Here is a 19,452-nt window from a genome sequence, read left to right as displayed (position 1 = left end):
GCCGCACTCAGAGCGATGCCTGGCACATATTCAGTGCTCGATAGTGCTGAGCGATCGGTTTGGAATCTGAGTCCCTGAAAACAAGGATCACTGCCTGTCACGCTCCCCACTGTGTGCCCAGCACCTAAGACAATGCCAGGCACAAAGCAGGCATTTGTTAAAGGAATAAAGGGATGCATAATCAGAAAAAGATCCGAATAAAGGGATGCATGGTCAGAAAAAGGCTCCCACCTCACGGGACAGCTCTGGGATTAGTCCCAAGGGCCCAGCCCGGCTGGGGGGACACACCGTGGTAGGCCTCACCCCATCCCTCCCAGGCCCTGGTCCAGCTTCCCTTCATGGTCCCCGCTAGGCTGACGTCCTAGGGATGCAGCACCCCCGCCCAGTCCAGCCTGGGCAAACTTCAAGGCTAGGTGGGGGGTCTGGGCAGGCAGGTGGGGCCCGAGGTGCTGATCTCTGCTCTCCCAGCTACCTGCGCCTAGAGGTCGGAGCACCTAACAGTGCTTTGCCAGCTGCCAAGAGTGATGCAAACAGGGAGAGTTACCTTCACGGGAAACAGATAAACTACGCTCTCAAGGTCTCTCCGAATTAATAACCAAGGTTTAAAAGATCTACAATGGGGGCCTCTGGGTGGTTCAGCAGTTGAGCGTCTACTTCAGCTCAGGGCGTGATCCCAGGGTCGTGGGGTCGAATCCCACACCGGGCTCCCCGCAGGGAGCCTGCTTCTCCCACTGCCTGTGTCTCTGCCTCTCTCTGTATGTCTCTCATGAACAAATAAATATTTAAGAAAAAAATCTACAGTAATCCTGTGATCCAACAATTCTGTTTCTGGCCGCGTACGCAAAAGGATGGAAAGCAGGGGTTCCCGAACAGATCCCCGCACACCCATGTTCACAGCAGCACTCTGCACGAGAGCCAAAATGTGGAAGCAGCCCCAGGCGCCCACGGAGACACGAACGAATAAACAAAACGTGGTCTGTGCCTACAGTGGAAGAGTCTTCAGCCTTAGAGAAGAAAAAGGGAATTCCGACACCTGCTGCAGCACGGGGGAGCCGTGAGGATACTGCGTTCAGTGAAAGAAGCTAATGACAAAGACAAACGCTGCCCGATGCCACTCATGTGAGGTCCATCGAGTCCTCATCAGATTCAGGGACAGAAGGCGGGACAGTGGTGGCCACAGGGGCCCTGGGGAGGCAACAATGAGGGAATTTGCATTTACTGGGGGCAGGGTTTCAGTTTTGCAAGACGAAAGCGTTGTGGAGATGGTTGCACAACAACAGAAATGTACTTCATGCCAATGAAGCATGTAGTAAAAATGGTTAGGGTGGTAAATTTTATGTAATGTGTATTTTGCCACCAAAAAAAAAAAAAATTGGGGGTAAAAAAAAAAGCCTCGCAAGCGAGTCAGGGTGTGTTACTGACCCAACACTGCCCGGGACACATCACATCAGGGTCCCCCACAGCGTGGGAGCCGTGCCAGCTTTGAGATAATGAGTCCAGGCCTTACGGTTCCTGAGGTTCTGACCCTGCCCTCCGCCAGGACCAGCCAGCCCGCTCTTCTGAAAACTTGTTCTTGGACAAAGCTCCAGACACACACCACCCCCTCGCCCGCGCCAATCCTGAGCGGAGATGAAGCCAGGAAACCACAGAGAAGGCTGGGCCCACGTTCCCAAGCAGAGCCAAGAACATCACGCCTTTGCTCGGCGGCCACCCATCACAGGGTCCCAAGCCCACCCAACGTCTCCCCATTTCCCTCCCCCGCACACGCCCCACACCTCAGCATCCCCTTCCCGCCTTTGCAGGGAGCGATGGGCTCTTGCTTCTTTGGCCCCCACTCAAACCAGCTTCTTTCCGGGGAGAAGGAGCGGAACGTGGAGAACCAGCTGGCTCAACTTCCTTCCCTCCCCTTGCCCCCCGCCCCCCCCATGTCCGAACAATGATCTTCAACCAGTGGAAAGAAGAGGAATGAGAGAAGACAAAGCAGGGAAGGGGGAAGGGAAGTCACCCCCTCTACTTGCCTGAACATCAAACTCTTGCAGGAGGCCAGTGATGGTCTGTGGAGAGACGAGAAAGATGGTCAATTGTGTCAGTTTCTTGGAGAAAAAAAAAAAAAATACTGGAACACATGGGTCTCTCCCCAAGACCTGAGTCTAGTTTATACCTACCCTCCCTCCTCTGTGGGGCCTCTCTAATTTCCTACAAAAAAAAAGACTTTTATTTTTTGTCTTGAAGAATAGCCGTCCAGCAGAAAAGTAGACACATTAGCTAGACATTTTTATTTTTATTTTATTTATTTATTTGTTTGTTTGTTTGTTTATTTATTTATTTATTTTTGCGTATAGCCTTGGTGAAAAAAAAGATCTGAAGGTCTAAGCTGACCACAAGCTTGAAAGATAGAGGAATGTAATTGCCTATTAACCAGTTTCCCTGCCTCTGCCCACTTTTCAACTCAAACCTGATCCTGTCACTCGCCTTACATTTCTGCCTTGGTTGTCCATCATGAGGGGTCCCGGTCACTGGGGACAGGGCGGGGGAAGCACTGGAAATGTGGCTCTGGGGAGGAGCTGCAACATTCCCAAGAGATGTTGCTGGCATGGGAGTCCAAAGTCCTCTGAAAACTAAGCCCCAGCCAGACCCCATCACCAAGCACCAGGAGAGAAGACAGCTCCGCCGAGCAAAATGCAAACGAGGGGAAGGAAGTGTGCAGGGAAGCCCCTTGGGACAGCCAGAGCCTGAAGACCAGATTGCCACAGAGGCCCTGCTGCTGGAGGTTGAAATGGCTTCACGCATCCTGGACTGCGTTAAGGACATCAGGGAGTGTGGTAAATTCTGGGAGAAGCAAAGGTGGCCGATGCCCACTGTGCATGAGTGTGTTGGTAGGAAGGAGCGGAAAAGCCATTCTGCACAAGCCCAATCTTCAAAGTGCCGTGGCAGCCGGATGGGGGGATTGAGAACAGACGTCAGGAGGAACTGTCCGAGGGAAGTCTGATTAAAAATGCTCTGTGGAGTCAGTGTAAGGAATTGGAAGGTTTATTACCATAGAAAACCTTGGAAGGAAAAGGCAAATATTCACTTTGAGATAGACATGCAACCTGCAACTGATAATCTCTTAGGTGTTGGGTTTCGAAAACAAAATTTTCCAAAGATACCAGCAGGCTGCCTGAAAAGTATAAATACTATGTTTAAAAACACATTTACCCTTGGACCCAGAGATGCCGCTCCTGAGAATTTACGCTGGAGTTGCACCTGCAAATGTACGAATGACGTACATCCAAGGTCCAAATGGTGCAAATACGCTGAAGCGCTGTTGGCAATTGTGAAGGGCTGGCATGACCCACACGTCCACAGACAAGGCGCTGCTCGATTAAACCCGATGGGAGAGATGCCTGAGTGGCTCAGTGGCTGAGCGTCTGTCTGCCTTTGGCTTAGGGCGTGATCCCGGGGTCCTGGGATCAAGTCCCACAGCGAGCTCCTTGCAGGGAGCCTGCTTCTCCCTCTGCCTGTGTCTCTGCCTCTCTCTCTCTCTGTCTCATGAATAAATAAATAAAATCTTAAAAAATAAAATTTTAGAAAGGAAACCTGGTGGGATGCTGTGAAGCTGGAAGGGAAGAGCATGCTGCAGACTGCTGCTGGATAGAGGTCTCCAAGAGAGTTCGCTAAAATGAGTAAAGCAAAGCGTGCGATGCTACTTCTCACGGCCTTTAAAAGCAAGAAATAAGAACGTGTATCTGTATCCCCCGGGGTTTGTTTCCTTGTTTGTTTTTGAAGACTCTGTCACAGAGCCCAACTGGAAGAGGAACTGGATTCGGAGCCTGTGCAGCCAACAGTGTGGATCGGCGAAGGACGGCCCTCCCCGATCTTTGTAAATAAAGTTTTATTGGAACATGACAAGCCCGTTTGCTCACAGACTGTCGCTGGCCGCTCGCGTGTCGTAACCGTAAAGCTGAGTGGTTGCAACAGACTGAACGGCGGGCAAAGCCTGCCCTATTCATAGTTGGCCCTTTACAGAGAACATGGGCAGAGCCCCGGAGCAGAACGGTAACAGGGATTCTAAAGCGCCACCCGCCCCGGGCCTGGCTTCTACTCCTCGTTGGGCCACTGATCTGAATGAACTTGGGTGATCCCCTTCCCATCACAGACCAGTGTCTGTATCTGCACGATGGGGACAGAGATGATGGCCTCACACATTCATAATGAGAAGCCCATGAAATAATGGGCCTAAGATGCAGCAGCGACAGGCGAGGCCACAAAAGAACCAGAAGAACAGTCCATTGACCGAAGGCAGCTGGCTGGCCTGGGTTTGGCCCCATGCCTCATGTTTTGCAACTATGTGACGGAGGACAAATTAACTTCCAGAGGCTTCACTTTCCCTTCTGTAAAATGGGAACAATCACAGAACCCAGCACCTAACCAGTCACAGTCTTATTCCGTCGTTCGGCACGTCCTAACCCTGAGATACAGCCCAGCGGCAAGCAGGCGCGACGACGCGCTTCAGGCCTGTTAATCCTTATTTTTGAAAGCATCCGGTTGGCCTTCGAATAACTTCACTTTTGAGGCTGAGCCTTCCGTTTTCAACAAGATGTATCGTCACAGGCAGTTACACAGCCCAGTAAGAACCAGGAGGTGAATGTGGTTTAAAACACAAGGCCGAGGGCGCAAACGTGAAGGCTTTCTCCAGGCCAGCCCCAGCTGGAGGACAGGCACCTCTGTTTCCCACAGGGAGGCCTCCTTGGCATGGAAATTCTGACCACAAGGACAAGGAACCTCTTGTCCTTCTGCATTCTTGGAAATTAGGAAGCAGTGGACACGTGCAAGTGTGTACGCATGTGTCTGCCTACGAGCGTGCACGTGAGCGGAGGGAGCCAGGAGTGTTGTCCACTCACCTCCCCTTTCTCCACCAAAGGCTTCACCTCGGCGAGGTCCACGTCCTGCAGCTCCCGAGACATGTCCCTGCTGTCACCTGCCTGCGAAGGGACAAAGGCCACAGGTCAGCACTTCCCACTGAGAGATGTTGCCCCAAGGAAGCAAATCTGAGGCCCGGGGATGATCCCCCCTCTGTGGGCAGCATATTACATTACAAGGCCCCCCCATCCCACTGGCCATTCTTGGATCGGAGGCTGGGAGGGCAAGAGGTAGATTTTCTGGAAGAGGAAACCAAGGCTCACGGACACAACTACCTTTCTGATGAACATTCAAAGCAGGTCCTCACACAGTCCCCAGGCCCAACCACCACATCCAGGATGTTCCTCATGGCATTTTTTTTTTAATTAAATTATAATTGGCATACAATATTCCATTTGTTTCAGGTATACAGTAGGAGGGCGGGTGGATGGTTTTACACATTATGAAATGATGTGGGTGGCTAAGTGGGAGAGCATCTGCCTTTGGCTCAGGTTGTGATCCCGAGGTCCTGGGATCAAGTCCAACACCAGGTTCCCTGCAGGGAGCCTGCTTCTCCCTCGGCCTATGTCTCTGCCTCTCTGTGTGTGTGTCTTTCATGAATAAATAAAATCTTAAAAAAAAAAAAATGAAATGATCACCACAGCAGGTTTGGCCACCATACCAAGCGATTACAATACTATTGACCACAGTCCCTGTGCTGCTATAGAAAACGTAGGCACTAAGCCCTGTGATGATGATCTAAGCAATATTTTGGGGTGTCTTCTCAGGCAAGGGCAACAAAAGCAAAAATAAACAAGACTATATCTAGCTGCATTTTAGGAGATCCACACCACTGATCCTAAAGTCAGGCAGTCCCAGGTTGACAACCAGAGGGGATGGAAAGTCACAGGAGGCTCCCCATGCACAGGCTTGGCACGAGCTTCATCCCCCTTGGTCCTCAAAGTAGCCCTAACAGAGGGGTGGTCATACAGACACCCCACGTCTGCCTGTGTGCAGGGCTCCCTGCTCCGTGCTGGTGCTCGTAAGGACCGGGCCAGGAGAGGGGATACCTCAAGCTCAAGAGGTCTGATAGGACTAAACACTCAGAGGGATTCTGAAAATAAAAGGATTTTCAAGGCAGCAGGGGGTGGGCGAGAGGGTGTAGGAAGAGCAAGGTGGGGGGGAGGTGAAAGGTGAGGGGATAGAAGGTGAGAGTGGGGATGGGGAAGCAGGAGTGGTGGGAGGGGGGCAGGAGTGAGGGGGATGGAGGGTGAGAGCAGTGATGGGGAAGCAGGATGAAGAGCAGGAGTGGGAGAGCAGGTGTGGGGCCAGGGGGAGGGAGGTAAGAGCAGTGAGAGGGAGCAAGGGAGGTGGGAGGAGGGCAGGGGGCAGGGGTGACAGGGATGGAGGGTGACAGCAGTGGTGGGGAAGGCTGGGGAGCAGGAGTGGGGCCAGGGGGAGGGAGGTAAGAGCAATGATGGGGAGCAGGGGAGGTGGGAGGAGGGCAGGGGGCAGGGGTGACGGGATGGAGGGTGACAGCAGTGGTGGGGAAGCAGGACTGTGAGCAGGGATGGGCCACAGAGCCTGGGAGGAGCAGAGCTCTGGAGCGGGGAAGCTTCCGGGGTGACATGTACTGAGCCTGCTCCTGGGAACTTAATCTGGAAGCGGGAGTTGCCATCATTTATTCTCAGAGCCTGATAATCAAACTAGAAGAATGATGTGCCCACCGAAGCCAGAGTGGGGGGCAAAGCCCCCCCAGAAGAGGCACCAGATCAAAGACACAGGCCTTCAGAATCAGGAAATTTGGTGAAAAAGAGCCTGACTAAACTAAACCCCTCACATGACTACTTTCCAGGGCGGGATGGTGGCCCCGCGTTGTGGAACTCTCCGGAGCCTGTTAAAATTCCAGCCCAGGGCCCTCTGGAGACGCAGCCCCTGGAACCCGGGAGAATCCTCGTGGTGAGGCACCTCTCAGAGGTGAGTGGACAACAGACCTGGGGCCACCCTGAAACCGCCCCCATCCCCGCCGGTGCCAACACATGGCATTCCGTGGGCAGATCCCCTGGGATGCTCTGGTCTGGGGCCCCAGCACGATTTTCCCCGGTAGATAACTAGCCCCACAAGAATGCCTTTATGCAGCCTTTGGAGTCTATGCTCGAGAACATTCTGAAAACAAAGTCGGTTTTATGTTTGTGAGCATTCCTGGGCAGCTGCCAGCTCGGAGGCAGGAGGCATGAAAAGCAGAGGTCTGTCGGCCTTGCTAACTCAGCGTGTTCATGGTCCCGAGACCCTGGCCGTGGGACACCTCGCCTACACAGCCTAAGGAGCCTTCCAGAAGCCCAGGGCTCCGGCAACGCCGCCCTTCACGCTGGGGATGGAAGCTGGGTGGGGGTCCCCACAGGGAGGGCAGCCCCACCTGCAGGCTCCCCGGGACAGGGAGCCCATCTGTCTTGCTCCGCAAGTTGGGCCACGGCTGGCTTGCGGAACACATCAACGGGTTTTAAGCAGCTGAACAGCAATGCTTGTGTTTGAATTCACTCTTAAATCATCACTAAACCACAAGACTGAAAGGACCTTAAATGGGGTTAGGTTTACACGGACGCAAGCGCACGCCATGGTTCAGCCCGGTGGGGTCCCTCCTGGCTCCCCGCCGCCGCCGGGATCACGATCACGCTAGCATCGCAGCCTCCCCCGGCTCCCCCATTCTCCTTCAGAACAGAAAAGAGTTTGATCTCTTTTCTGAAGCCTCTTACCACCTCCCCCCCACACACACACACCTCCTCTTCCTCCCTGCAACCCAGCTTCCCAGCCCACATGGGGCAGCAGGCCAAACACTGGCCAGTCTCTCTCTTAAATATCAAATACTTGAGAATCACTGATTTTTTTTTTTTTGGAAGCCCTGGAGGGCCATGGGGAGACTCAGGTGAGGCCCCCGAGAACTATGGCAGTGTTTCTCTGGACAAACAGGTGATTCTGTCCCCGGGGGACATACAGCTATGTCCAGAGACGTCTGTGATGGTCATGACTGGGGGATGCTACTAGTATCTCGTGGGGGGAGGGGGCAGGTAGGCTGCAAATCTTCCTACACCGCACGGGATGGTACCCAGAGCACAATCATCAATAGCACCGAGGCTGAGACACACTGGTGTAGACCGAGAAGCTTCCATAAGCGTCCTGGGACTCTGAGGTCTGCAGAGAGATTGGATAGAGCAGAAGAAGCTTCTGTACTATTTGTCCCCCGGGAGAGTGGGGGTGCTGGGGGTCCAGGGCAGCCTGTGGTTAATGGATGCAAACTGCCCGGCAAGGGAGGACTCCGCCAGGACCTCCAGCCGGGTCACTGCCCTTCGCTAACCAAGGCTGCTGAGATGCTCCTTGCACTTTGAACCCTACCCCCCACCCCCACCCCCACCCCCGACCGCTGGTGGTCAGCCTGCCAGGGCCTGGAAGACAGTTGACTGCTTCCAGCCCAATTCTGCTGACTTGGGCCAGTCCAGGGCCAGCCCTCGCCCTGTTTGCTCTCCCTTGCCTGAATCAAAACACGTTGCAAACTTTTCTCTTAGAACCTGTTTGTCTAAAAGAAATCTTAGAAGGAAGCTCAATATAGAAGAACAAATTTACAAAAAAACAAAAACAAAAACAAACAAACAAAAAAATCCAAAAAGCTCACATGCTTTGGACGAAGCCAGGGAAAGGGCCGAACTGCTGGATCCCTCAGCAGCCCCTCGTCCTCCCCACCCCACCACGGGCCCCCACCGCCCCTGCCTCCATGCCCACCCTCAAACCCCTTCTGAGTTCCTAGAGGCACAGACTGAAACAGTGATTCATTCAGAGGTTGCTTCCTGTACTAGGTTCTCCTGCCCAGCACCAAGCCAAGTGTGACAGTACCTGGAACAGCTCTGCTGACCAGACCTCACTAGGTAGCAAGTTGGGGACCTGGTCATGAGCAGACCCAGCCCTGGCCCATTGAGCTTGCAGACCTGCTTGCCCACTAGGCCCAGTCACGGCCGCCCCGTCTCCCCCACCAGGCCGCACTCTCCGGGAGTCACACAGCCCCAGGTACCAGAACCGCCACCACCATCACTCTATCAAGGAGGAAGTGGAAGCCCCAGGGGTTGAGGGACCATCCTGAAATGACCCAGAGCCAGCGCAGATGGAGTGTCAGGGATGGAGAGGGCTCCGATGCTCACAGTTACTTCTTTATCACACTTTTCCTAAAAAAGTTTTTTCTGTGGGTTTCAGATCCACAGCAGCAAGACCACACAGCTCATTCAAGGAAGCAGTTCCAGCAGCACTGGGCACGCTGCTCTGTAGGCGACCGTGATTTCCTTCACCAGGAGGGAGGGACGGGTGGGGGGGTAGCCGGGTTTGGGGAGCTCTGGCTGGTGCCCTCACTCCTGCCCACCCACCAGGAGCTGCTCACCACTCAGGGCCCAAGATCGGGGGTCCTCTACCCCAGGTCCCAACTTGGCTCAGCAGATTCTCTCCCTGGGCTTGAGGCGGAGTGCTGGATGCCAGTCCCTGCCCCTCTCGGCCACCTCCTGGAAAGTCCCAACACAGAACATCAGGTTGCAAAGGGCCAAGGTGACCTTTCAGTGGGACAGAGTGACAGGGCAAGGACACACCGGGCATAGTGGGTGGGAGCCCTCTGGTGCCACGTCACATGACGATGGATGTGCAGTATCTGCCAACCGCGTCTCTAAGAAGCACAGACCAAAGTTCCTCCAGACAGGGAACTGGGGCAGGACAGGACCGGCTAAAACTCCAACCAGGGCCAAAACTGGGCTCCGGGTCCCAATGCCAGCTGCCAGACCGGTTCACAGCACCACCTCCTCCTTTCCCACCTGCTCTCTGCAGAAGGAATTCAGAGGAAACTCATGGCAGAAAAGTAGAAGGTCACCTGGAGCTGGGGGAAGGCTTGAGGGTCAGGTGGGGGCATCATCATTTATGAGCTCTGCACCCCCTACCAAGTTATCTAGCCTCATAGCCTTATATTCGGTTTGCTCATCTGTAAAATGGGCACAACTCCTGCTCCCAGTAAGCAGCCGCATGGCTTAAATTAAAGCCTGGAACACAGAATCTGGCACAAAGCATGGTCCCCGTGCACCTTAGCCACCAGGAATATGTTCCAAGACCCTCAGTAGATGCCTGGAACTGAGATAGTTCCAAACACCATACACACCCTTTGCTCCTACACACACACACACACACACACACACACACACACACACCTGTGCTAAAGGCACAGCAAGAGATGAATGACAATAACTCGTAATAAAATAGAGCAGTTATCACAACACGCTGTAACCGAAGCTACGTGAGTGTGGTCTCTCCTTCTCTCAAAGTATCTCACTGTGCTGTGCTCACCCTTCCTGGGAGGATGCGAGGTGACATGCCCAGGCATGTGTCATGGTGGCAGGCTACTGATGACCTTCTGACGACGTGTCAGAGGGAGGATCATCTGCTTCTGGACCTTGGTTGACCAAGGGGAACTGAAACCGCGGATTCACAGGGGTAGCTGTCTAAGTAATCAGTGCATTGTCCTTCCCTGGTGGCCTCAGAGAGACCCAGGGACATATGTGAGGACACAGACGGTGTTTTATATACACCATGAGCGTCAGAGTCAGCCCAGCAAGGAGGGGGGATGCTCATAGAAGTTCAGCAAGTGCCACCTGGGTTTCCAGAGATCGGACCCAATGTGCCACCATGGGGGTCGGGTCTTCCTGCCGTTAGCAGCGTCGGTCAATGAGTAACGAGGGCCCAAGGAGAGTTGGGCAAATACCTTTCCAGTTCAACAGACAGACCCAGGAGACAGTCAGCAATTAGCTGGACCTCCTGGCTTCCAAGGGAAACCAACACTGGTATTTGCCCAGAGAAGGGAAGAACTTGACCCCAGGGATCTGGGAGGGCAGTGGGTAGAGGTATGTTGGGCATGTGAAGCCTCTAGAAAATTGTTAACCAGTCACGGGGACAGGGAAGGGACACTCGGAGTCTGGGACTCTCAAAAGCCTTGATGGAGCAACAGTAACGCTGGCTGAGGAGTCAGAGCGGGGAAGGCCTGCCACTCTGCTGTCACGTGGCTTTGACCAAGTCATCCATCTCCACCCTGGAGGCCTTGGTTTCCCCATCTGCAAAAGATGCGGCATGCACTGCGTGGACATCACATGATCCACGAGCAACGTGGGGCAGATGGGAGCCCGGGGGGAACGTGCTGGACCCAAAGATGAAAGGGTCCTCCTACCCATCTCCGGCCTGTGCGGATCCACCCAGGGAACTGAGAAGTCTCAGATCTCTCCCTGTCTGGAAGACCGAGAGGCTCCCTCCGGCTCTGGCTCTCCACCCAGGGGTCTGCACACACTAGTGAGCAAGTTCTCCTGAGCCCTCCAAACTGCCAGGAGGTGGGGCAGCGGAGGTGTACAGCCTTGAAACATCCATGATGTGTCCTGGGGGCTCCGGGATGCACCCAGCCCAGCCCAAGTGGCCACGGGCAGGCCGCAATGAGACCCCACACAGACCCACCACGACAATGAAGGTTCTCAGTGCAGTTCTGGCATTTATTGGACTCCAAATTCCATTCATCCTCTGAGCTTCACAGGACCCAGAGGCAGGCACCATCATGTTCACCACTTGATAGACAGGGAAACTGAGGCACAGGGAAGAAATGTGCCCCAAGTCACCAAGCATCGAGGTAGCACGGGTTCAAGCAACCTTAGCTGACCATGAAATCAGCTCAGTCTACATGTACGCACACCCTTTGTCCATGTAGGACGTTCTAGGGATGAGCTGCCTGTGACCAGGAGGCTTGTCCTGTGTGGGTCAGCGGAGGGAGGCACGTGCTCCTCGTCTCCCTCACACAGTCCCACAGGGTCCCCAAGCTCTGCACAGAGTCCATGTCCTACTCTTTCCTACTCTCCCTCATAGTGCCCACAAAGGCTTCTGTTTTTAGCTCTCCCTGCAAAGCCCCTTCCTTTTTTTTAATTTTCCTTTTTCTTTTTTTAAAGTAGGCTCCACACCCATTGCGGGGCTCAAACCCATCACCATGAGATCAAGACCTGAGCTGGGATCGAGAGTCAGACACTTAACTGAGCCACCCAGGTGCCCCCAGACACCTTCCTAATACAGCAGTTTCTAGGCTTTGAAAAAAGTGTTGACCACATCGGGCTATTTGTCCCTTGCCGAGATCCCCAGCAGGAGGTGGGTATTAGCATCCCAGCGAGCAGACAGTAACCTGAGGGTTAAAAGCAAAGACCCACATGACACCTTCAAGGCCGAGTGCCACTCCTTCGATGTGGGTACTACGAGTGTGGAGAGAGGCGGCGGGCAGACGGCGGAGGAAGAGGCTGACCAGGAGGCATTGTGGACAAGCTTCATCGATTGCGATTGTCAGCAACTGGCCCAGATTTTGTCCCCTCCATAGCACGCCTGGTTTCAAAGCCACATGAAAGTGGTGTTCTTTCCAGCACACTGGGCTCTTTATAGAACAGAATTTAAAAGGGGGGAGGGGGGTGGCGGAAGAGGGGAGTTGAAATCAATGTGTGCTGCTGCTGATTGGCATAGCATCATCCCGGGATACAGCAATCCCGGAAGGTTCCAGAACAGCCCCATGTCTGCATTAACCTCAAGGACAGCGGCCATGGGGTACGTACGCCTTGGATACCCCCCTGCCTTACTCCACATACTTGCTTCTGCCTTTTTTTTTTTTCGTCAAGGACATTGTGATGTCAAGCTACAAGACAGTTCATGGGGTCTCTTGATGTCTTCTGGACCTTTTGAAACTCAAGGCGCTGGGGAGGGTGAAGAAGCTGGTGGTCTTATCTCCCTATTTTCCTTCTGTAATCAACCTAGTAAACAATATGGATGAACCTACTGGACTGTCAAGAAAGTTCTCCGGTTCAGGGGAATGGAAGTGGAGAACAGAGCTCTCTTGGAGAGATAAATGGTCAATAAAATGATACAAATGCCTCCAGAGGGGACAGCCAGACTAGAAAATTCCCGGAGGGCCCCCTTCCTGCTTTGCCTGGAGCCTGCTACTCAGCAGCATTCAAGGAATTGCTTGAAGCCAAAAGAATGGAAAAGGAACCTCCCAAAAGAAAGCGAACCCCAGCTGCGCTCATTCCCTGGGTACAGGGCCGGAGCTGAAATGGGACATCTCTGTGGCCAAGCAGAGCACTGAACTCGCCAGGGGGTCCAGGACACAGAGCAGGAAGAGGGAAGGGCCGCCCACCCTCTCTCTGCAACGCCACTCAGGGAGCTTCCTGAAGGTTCTCAGTGCAGTTCTGGCAGCCCGATCAATTTGTTTGGCAGACAGAAGACCATCTGAGGGGACAAGCGGAATAATGGGGAGTCCGAAGGAGGGCACTGGTGGGATTCAAGGATGTTTCTGCAAATCTGCAGGGCAAGCATGAGCTGCACTGGATGGTCTGTGAGATAATTTGTTGAAAGCATACAAATGGAGCCAGTGTTAGCGCGGGACATGGAAATAGATTCTTCCTACAAAACCCTTTGTCCCAGAGATGGGACGACTGCCACACTGACAGGATCCTCGCCTGGCTGCTTCCACCCTCTGGATGGCCTTCCGATCGTTTTCCTATTAAGGAAGTAACTTAATAAATGGAGGGTGTCTTCTGAGCAACATTAATTGAGCACCTACTGAGTGCCAGGCCCTCTGGTCTACAGGAAAAGGGTAAACAGAGATTCAACCCAGAATGATCTAAGGAGGGCACTCACCCTGGCAGGCCAGCCTGGAAAGGAGAGCCAGAGAGGGCTTTGTGCAGAAAGGAGGCCAGTTCAGTGCTTGGAAAGGAGAGCGCAGAGGAGACCAGGGTTCCCAGCTGGGGGTCCTCAGAACCGCGTACGTCTAAAGCTCATACCCACATCTGGGTGGTGCCCAGAGAGTGGCCCAGAATCTTCTCAAAGCCAAGGGAGTGAAGCTGGGCTTGAGACAGAGAACAGGATGAAGCCCTGGTCCCCATCTGCCCCTTCAGGCAGAGCTGCACGGAGGTGTAAAATTCACACTTGGACTGAGGTCGCCACAGATTTAAAAGGAGAAAAACTGTAAAATAAGAGATGAACCCCAGATGCGAACGAGCTTCACCTCCCACCACCTCAGCTGGAGGAACACCATTGGACTGGGGAAGCCTAGATACAGAGCCTGCCCCGAATCTCCCCGAGGGGAGCACATCTCATCCCTCAGGACACCACCTCCAACAAGCCTGGGCTGGCTGGGCAGGAGGCCAAGAGGGTGTTAGGAAACTCACCTCGGGCTCCGCAGCAGACTCTGCCTTCCATCCATCTCTTGTCTCCAGACAGAAAGAGAAAATAGAATGGCAGGCCTGGGACCAGACTGGGGCCAGGGAGGTAGAAGGGCGGCATGAAACGCATCCAGGAAACCAAGTTCTTGCTTCAAAGACAGGTCCAAAAGGGTCTGGGAGGCCTCAAAGGTTGACACTAGAGGGAAAGGTCCAGGGTGGCTCACCTGGAACAGGACCCCATTCACCTGATTCTAGACAAGCAAGTCACCTGCCCATGCCTCAGTTTTCTGAGCTGGGAAATGGCAAGAAGGTCTCCTATCTCCACTGCAGGAAGTGATGCTCTGAAACCACAAGGCGTCTTAGCCACGGAAGAGCCGCTTACAGAGCACCAGGTTCTGGTAATATAGGAGCATGGGCTACTCTGGCCTCTCCTGTCCTTTCCCTCTCCCCCATCAATCTGGAGAGGATGACCTCAACTCTATCTGCCCTGATCCACCCCAGAAAGCTCCGAAATGGTACAGATTCCCAGGATCCCCCACCCCGGACCTCCTGGGGCTGGAAACCTGCATTTCAGACAAGGTTCTCATTACATTTTTAGGCGGTCTGCATAGGCTTAGCCTTTTGGAAGAACTTCAAGAAGCAAAACTGGAGCCCAGCCCTGGCAGGAGCTTTCACCGGCATGTGCGGCATGTGCGCACTTAGGATAGAAGTCCGTGACACCGACTGCCAAGGGAATGCCTTGAGAAATGCAATTCGTGGGAATCATGGACAGCAAACACCTAGGCGGTGTTCCCACGTGCCAGGCACTGTTCTCCGCTCTTTGCAGGAATTAACTCAGTTAATATTTGCATGTCCCCGTGAGCCAGTATCTGTTATTCCCACTTTACTGGAGAGGAAACTGAGGCACGGCGCCCCCGATAGCCTCTCTGGGCTTTTCTCACCATCAGGAAAAGGAACAAAGGCTTGGGTGTCTGACCCTCGGGTTTCAGAGCCTGGCTCTCCCATCTTTAGCCACACGGCCACGAGCAAGTCTCTTCAACTCCCTCGGCCTCGTTTTTTCCATCTATCCAATGGAGCCAACACAATTCTGGCAGAGCTCTGGCCAGGATGACAGGGGGTGGGGGATGCAGCAGCTGACTAGGAGGGAGGGTGTCCTGCCCCTCCCTGCCCCCTCCCAGCCTGAGTCAGGCCTCCTGCCCGCCAGAGTCTTAGATGCTGACTCATCACCCTGGCTTCCTTTCTGAGGCACAGGGACTTTGAGTCACGCCTTGGATGAGATTCTCTGGAGTTGGGTCTCAAGGAAGAACTGCAGCTTCAGGCCACCAAGAAAACACACAATGAGATCTTTCTTCCCCATCCATGCCAGGGCAAGCTCAGGCCAGGACGGGTTCAGCGAGCCCGGTGGGGAGCCCCCCACTCTGTTGGGATCTAAGCTCCAACCTGGTGAGGGCAGCCAGAGTCCAGCCAACCACCCCTCAGCAGGCCTACAGCCCTTGCTTACTGGACTGACCCTGCTAAGTTCTCAAGAACACCTCATTGACCCTAAATAGTCACCATGTCCTGCCTGGAAAGTGGCCTCACCGAGAAACTCAGCGAAGAGCCAATGTGTGTTTGCCCTTCTCAAAGCCACAGTCAGGGCCAAGAGTCAAGACCAAGAAGCCCCTTGACCACCTTCAATGCCAACCAGAGGGGTCTGGAGGGCCAAGTTCCAGCTCTGGCTCAGCCTTGGCAAGTCACACCCTGTCTCTGGGCCTCAGTTTCCATCCGTAAAATGGGGAAGAAGGTGCATTCAGAACTTCTGTGAGTTTTTAATTCTATTCCAAGTGATCAGACCAATTGCTAATAATCCTGGATTTGCTTGCTGATCCAGGGGATCCCCCTATGGGGCGAGAAGACCCCAGAAAAGGTGTTGGAAGGTCTCCCTGGAAAGCCAAATCAAACATACCACCCCAACGGTCAACTCCACTCAAGAGATTATAGGGTAATGGGGGGCAGAGGGAAGGAGCCTTTCCCTTTCCATTCATTCAATGCATGTGTTTAACTCCTCTCAAGTGTCAGGCCCTGGGCCAGGTACCAGGTAACGGGGTGAGGCAAGCAAAGCCTTCCTTCTCACCCTCTTGTGGGGGACAAGATCCCACAAAACTAAGAGGTCACAGGTCAGGGGACACCCTGGGTTTCACGGCTTACACCAGGCCACTGTTCCGCATCATCACTACATCCCCTACCCCCCACCCCTCGGCCCTCACCCCGAGGCCCACACCAGCACTCACTACCTTCGCCTGCATTTCTTCCCTGAGCTGGTGAACCCCCAAAGGCAGAGGCTGGGGTGTGCACTCTCTGCACCTTGCTTATTTCAATACACATTTGCCAAAGTCAGTAAAGACTCAGAATTTCGGTACAGCAGGTGGGGCTGGCGGGGTTGCTTTCAAATCGCATTTTCACAGCAGGAGCTCCGTTTACATTTCAGTATTTGGTTCACTGGAGGTGGCTGAGAACGGGAAGGGCGGCCGGTGGACATTAGGAAGAGACTAGGGCTCCCCTGTGCCGCCAGGGGTTGCACTGGCTTCCCGTCTTCAACCTTTTCCCAGTAACTTAAAGGAAGCAAAGAAACTGAAGTCCTGGCCCAACGGTGAAGAAGACCTGAGCCTGAATGTCCCCCAGCCAGATCCACCCCCCCCCCCCACTGGCTACCAGGCACCTTCCCCCTCCCCAGCCACAGCCCCGGTGCTGCCCCTGACCCACAGGGACATCTGACAGCAGAGGCGACAGACGGGAGAGTGGCTGGGGGGCGGGGGCGGGTGCGGTTAAGGCGCAGATCCACTAAATCCCAGCTTCAGCCCCTAAAGTGACAGCGTTGGTGCCCGCGCGCCCCCCCCCCCCCCCACCGCGGCCCTCCACTCCCCACCCCGCCGCCCCGGGGCTGAATCGGAGACGGCGGAGGGCCCGGGCAGGGCGCAGCAATTCCAGCTGCTGTTCCCCCGGGAGGGCAGGAGAGGCGGGCCCCGGAGGCAGGGAGACCGGCGAGCGGGGGAGGTGGGCGGAGGCCGGAATGACGCCACTGGCGGCGGGGGCCAGCGCTGGGCCGGCACTTGCCCGCGCGAGCCCTGGGGACCGGGCCAGTCGGGGGGCGCACCCTGCGCAGGGGCGCGCGCGGATGGCACGCGCGGGGGGACCCTCCCCCTTACACACACACACACACACACACCCCACCCGGCTTCCAGGCTGAGGCGGCCCCCGCCCCTGAGATGCGTATCGCTGGGGGTGGGAAGCGGACACACCCACGCGCCTTTCTCCAGCCTCAGCTCGCCGCGCTCTCCTGCCCACCTCCTTTCTACACACGCGCGCTCACGCCCGCCTTCCCCACGCAGCCCGCGCCGCCGGGGATACACCCGACCCGACACGCGTGCACACACACACGCACACACACACGCGTGCACACACGCACGCACACACACACGCGTGCACACACACACGCACACACACACGCGTGCACACACACACGCACACACACACGCGCGCGCGCGCTCCCAGGCCCTCCCCGGGGCTCCCGCTTCCAGGCGCTCTCGGGCCCCAGGCGCCAGCTGTGACTCCAGGGGTGTGTCTGGAGGTGTTCCCCCGCCGGCTCTGCACCCCGCTCCCCGGATCCCGCCTTCCCGGCTGCGGAAAGGTGAGCGGGGACCTGCGCTTCCTCCGCTTGAGCCCCCGCCCCCCGCCCTCTCCCCTCTCCACTCCGGCCGCGCCCCAAAGCCCCTCCTCGCGCCCCGCCGCAGGGTCGCCCCGCACTTGCAGCTCCGAGGGCCACAAAGGGCGGTCCAGGGGCTGCAGCAGCACCCACGGGCGGTGGAAATCGACTCCTCCCCGCCCGGCCGCCCGGCGGGGCCGCGCTTACCGAAGGTGCCGGGCGCACGGGCGAGCGGGGCCGGAGCCGGGCTGCGGGCGAGGCGGGGCGCGCTCCGAGGCGGCGGCGCGGGGCCAGGCGAGGTTTGTTTATGCCCCGGCGGCCGGAGGCTTTATAGGCGCCGCGGCCCCGCCCCCGCGCCCGCCCCGCCCCGCCCCGCCCCGCCCCGCCCCCGGCGCCCGCACACCGCGGGGACACACCCCTCCCGCTCCCCCTCCCCGCCCTCCGCCCTCCGCCCGCCGGGGCCGCCGCCTGTTGCGCAAGCCTCTGCAGGGGCGCGGCGGGGAGGGGCCTGCGGGCCGGGGCTCCCCCTCTCCCCTCCCCCCTCCCCCCTCCCTCGCCCGGAAGGCCGGGGCCGCGGTGGGCGCGGTGCCCCCCACCCCACCCCGGGGTGCGCCCGTGTGCTCGCGCCCGTGCACGTGTCTCCGTGGGGCCCGATGACATCTCCGGGCTCGGAGTTTCTCGAGGGGCACCGCGCCACGCCCTGACATCCCCTGTGGGCGACTCCGCACTTCCTCCGAGTCTGGAGACCTGAGCTCCCCACCCCCAGCCCCACTGAACTGCCTGCGTCCTTGGGTCCCCCCCCCACCGCCCACCGCCCACCCAGCAGCCCCCCTCCCCCCGGAGAGATGCTCACTCCGTGCCCCTTCCCTGTTGCATCATCTCTCCGCTGAAACCCTCCTTCCCGGGGAGTCTCGTCCATCTGTTCACCCCATGGATCTCCTGGGCACCCGGTCCTAAACCCACCACCAGTCCGGGGGGGTGGGGGGGGCCTCCTTCCCTCCTTTCCCTCCCAGCGGCCTGGCTCCCCTCCCCCGGGAGGGAGCCCCCGGCTGGGAGGATCCTCACCCCCCTTCCTCTCCTGCTTCCCAGAACTTGTCCCGAGCACCCTTCCCACCCTCAGCTATCCTGCTCCGCTGCTGCCTTGTTTTTGTTTTAAAGATTGCCTCCGTGTTCTCAACCACACTGCCTATTAGAATCCCCAGAGGAAGTTAAAAAAAAAAAAAAAAGAAGAAGAAAAAGGAAAAAAAAAAGGAAGAGAAAAGGTGCATATCAGGGCTCCATCCTAGGCCAGTTTTACCAGAACCTCCGGGAATGCAGACAAGGGATTGGGGTGTTTCAAAAGCTCCACAGGTGGTTGTGACCTGAGGCCAGGTGAGAACCACTGCACTAGAGGAGCATCATTTTATAAGTAAAGGAAGACCCTGTCACTGTCCCCAGGCCCCTGCCGGGATTTGTACTGGCAGGATCCCGTGCCCTTCCCCCCCTCCCTCTTCTGGCTGATGATAAACCTGTTCCCTCCACCGGCCCATGCTCCGCTCAAGGCAAGGGACCTGGCTCCCTGCATCCCTTTTCCCTCCATAGGCCCTGACATTTACTTATCCTGTCATTCCACAAATATTTATTGAGCCACTGCGATGAGCC

General features: G+C 56.1%; 1 protein-coding gene across 2 annotated transcripts in view; it reads right to left on the bottom strand.

Annotated features, from left to right (window-relative positions):
* Positions 1-18,153, bottom strand: part of NDRG1 (N-myc downstream regulated 1) — a 57,290-nt gene extending 39,137 nt beyond the window's left edge. Inside the window, exons 1-3 of one of the 2 annotated variants that reach the window (XM_072733890.1) lie at positions 18,019-18,153; positions 4,884-4,964; positions 2,019-2,054 (exon numbers count right to left, since the gene is read on the bottom strand). In XM_072733890.1, coding sequence (XP_072589991.1) covers positions 2,019-2,054; positions 4,884-4,946 — 99 coding nt within the window. In that variant the 5' untranslated portion in view covers positions 4,947-4,964; positions 18,019-18,153. Of the gene's footprint in view, positions 1-2,018; positions 2,055-4,883; positions 4,965-9,301; positions 9,580-18,018 lie in introns of those variants that run through there. The other variant, XM_072733889.1, reaches the window with a different exon arrangement.
* Between the last annotated feature and the right edge of the window lie 1,299 nt (positions 18,154-19,452).

The sequence above is a fragment of the Vulpes vulpes genome, chromosome 13 (assembly GCF_048418805.1).
Source record: "Vulpes vulpes isolate BD-2025 chromosome 13, VulVul3, whole genome shotgun sequence".
Lineage (NCBI taxonomy): Eukaryota > Metazoa > Chordata > Mammalia > Carnivora > Canidae > Vulpes > Vulpes vulpes.
Note: the sequence above shows the minus strand (reverse complement) of the source record. Positions and strands in the feature narration are given on the sequence as shown.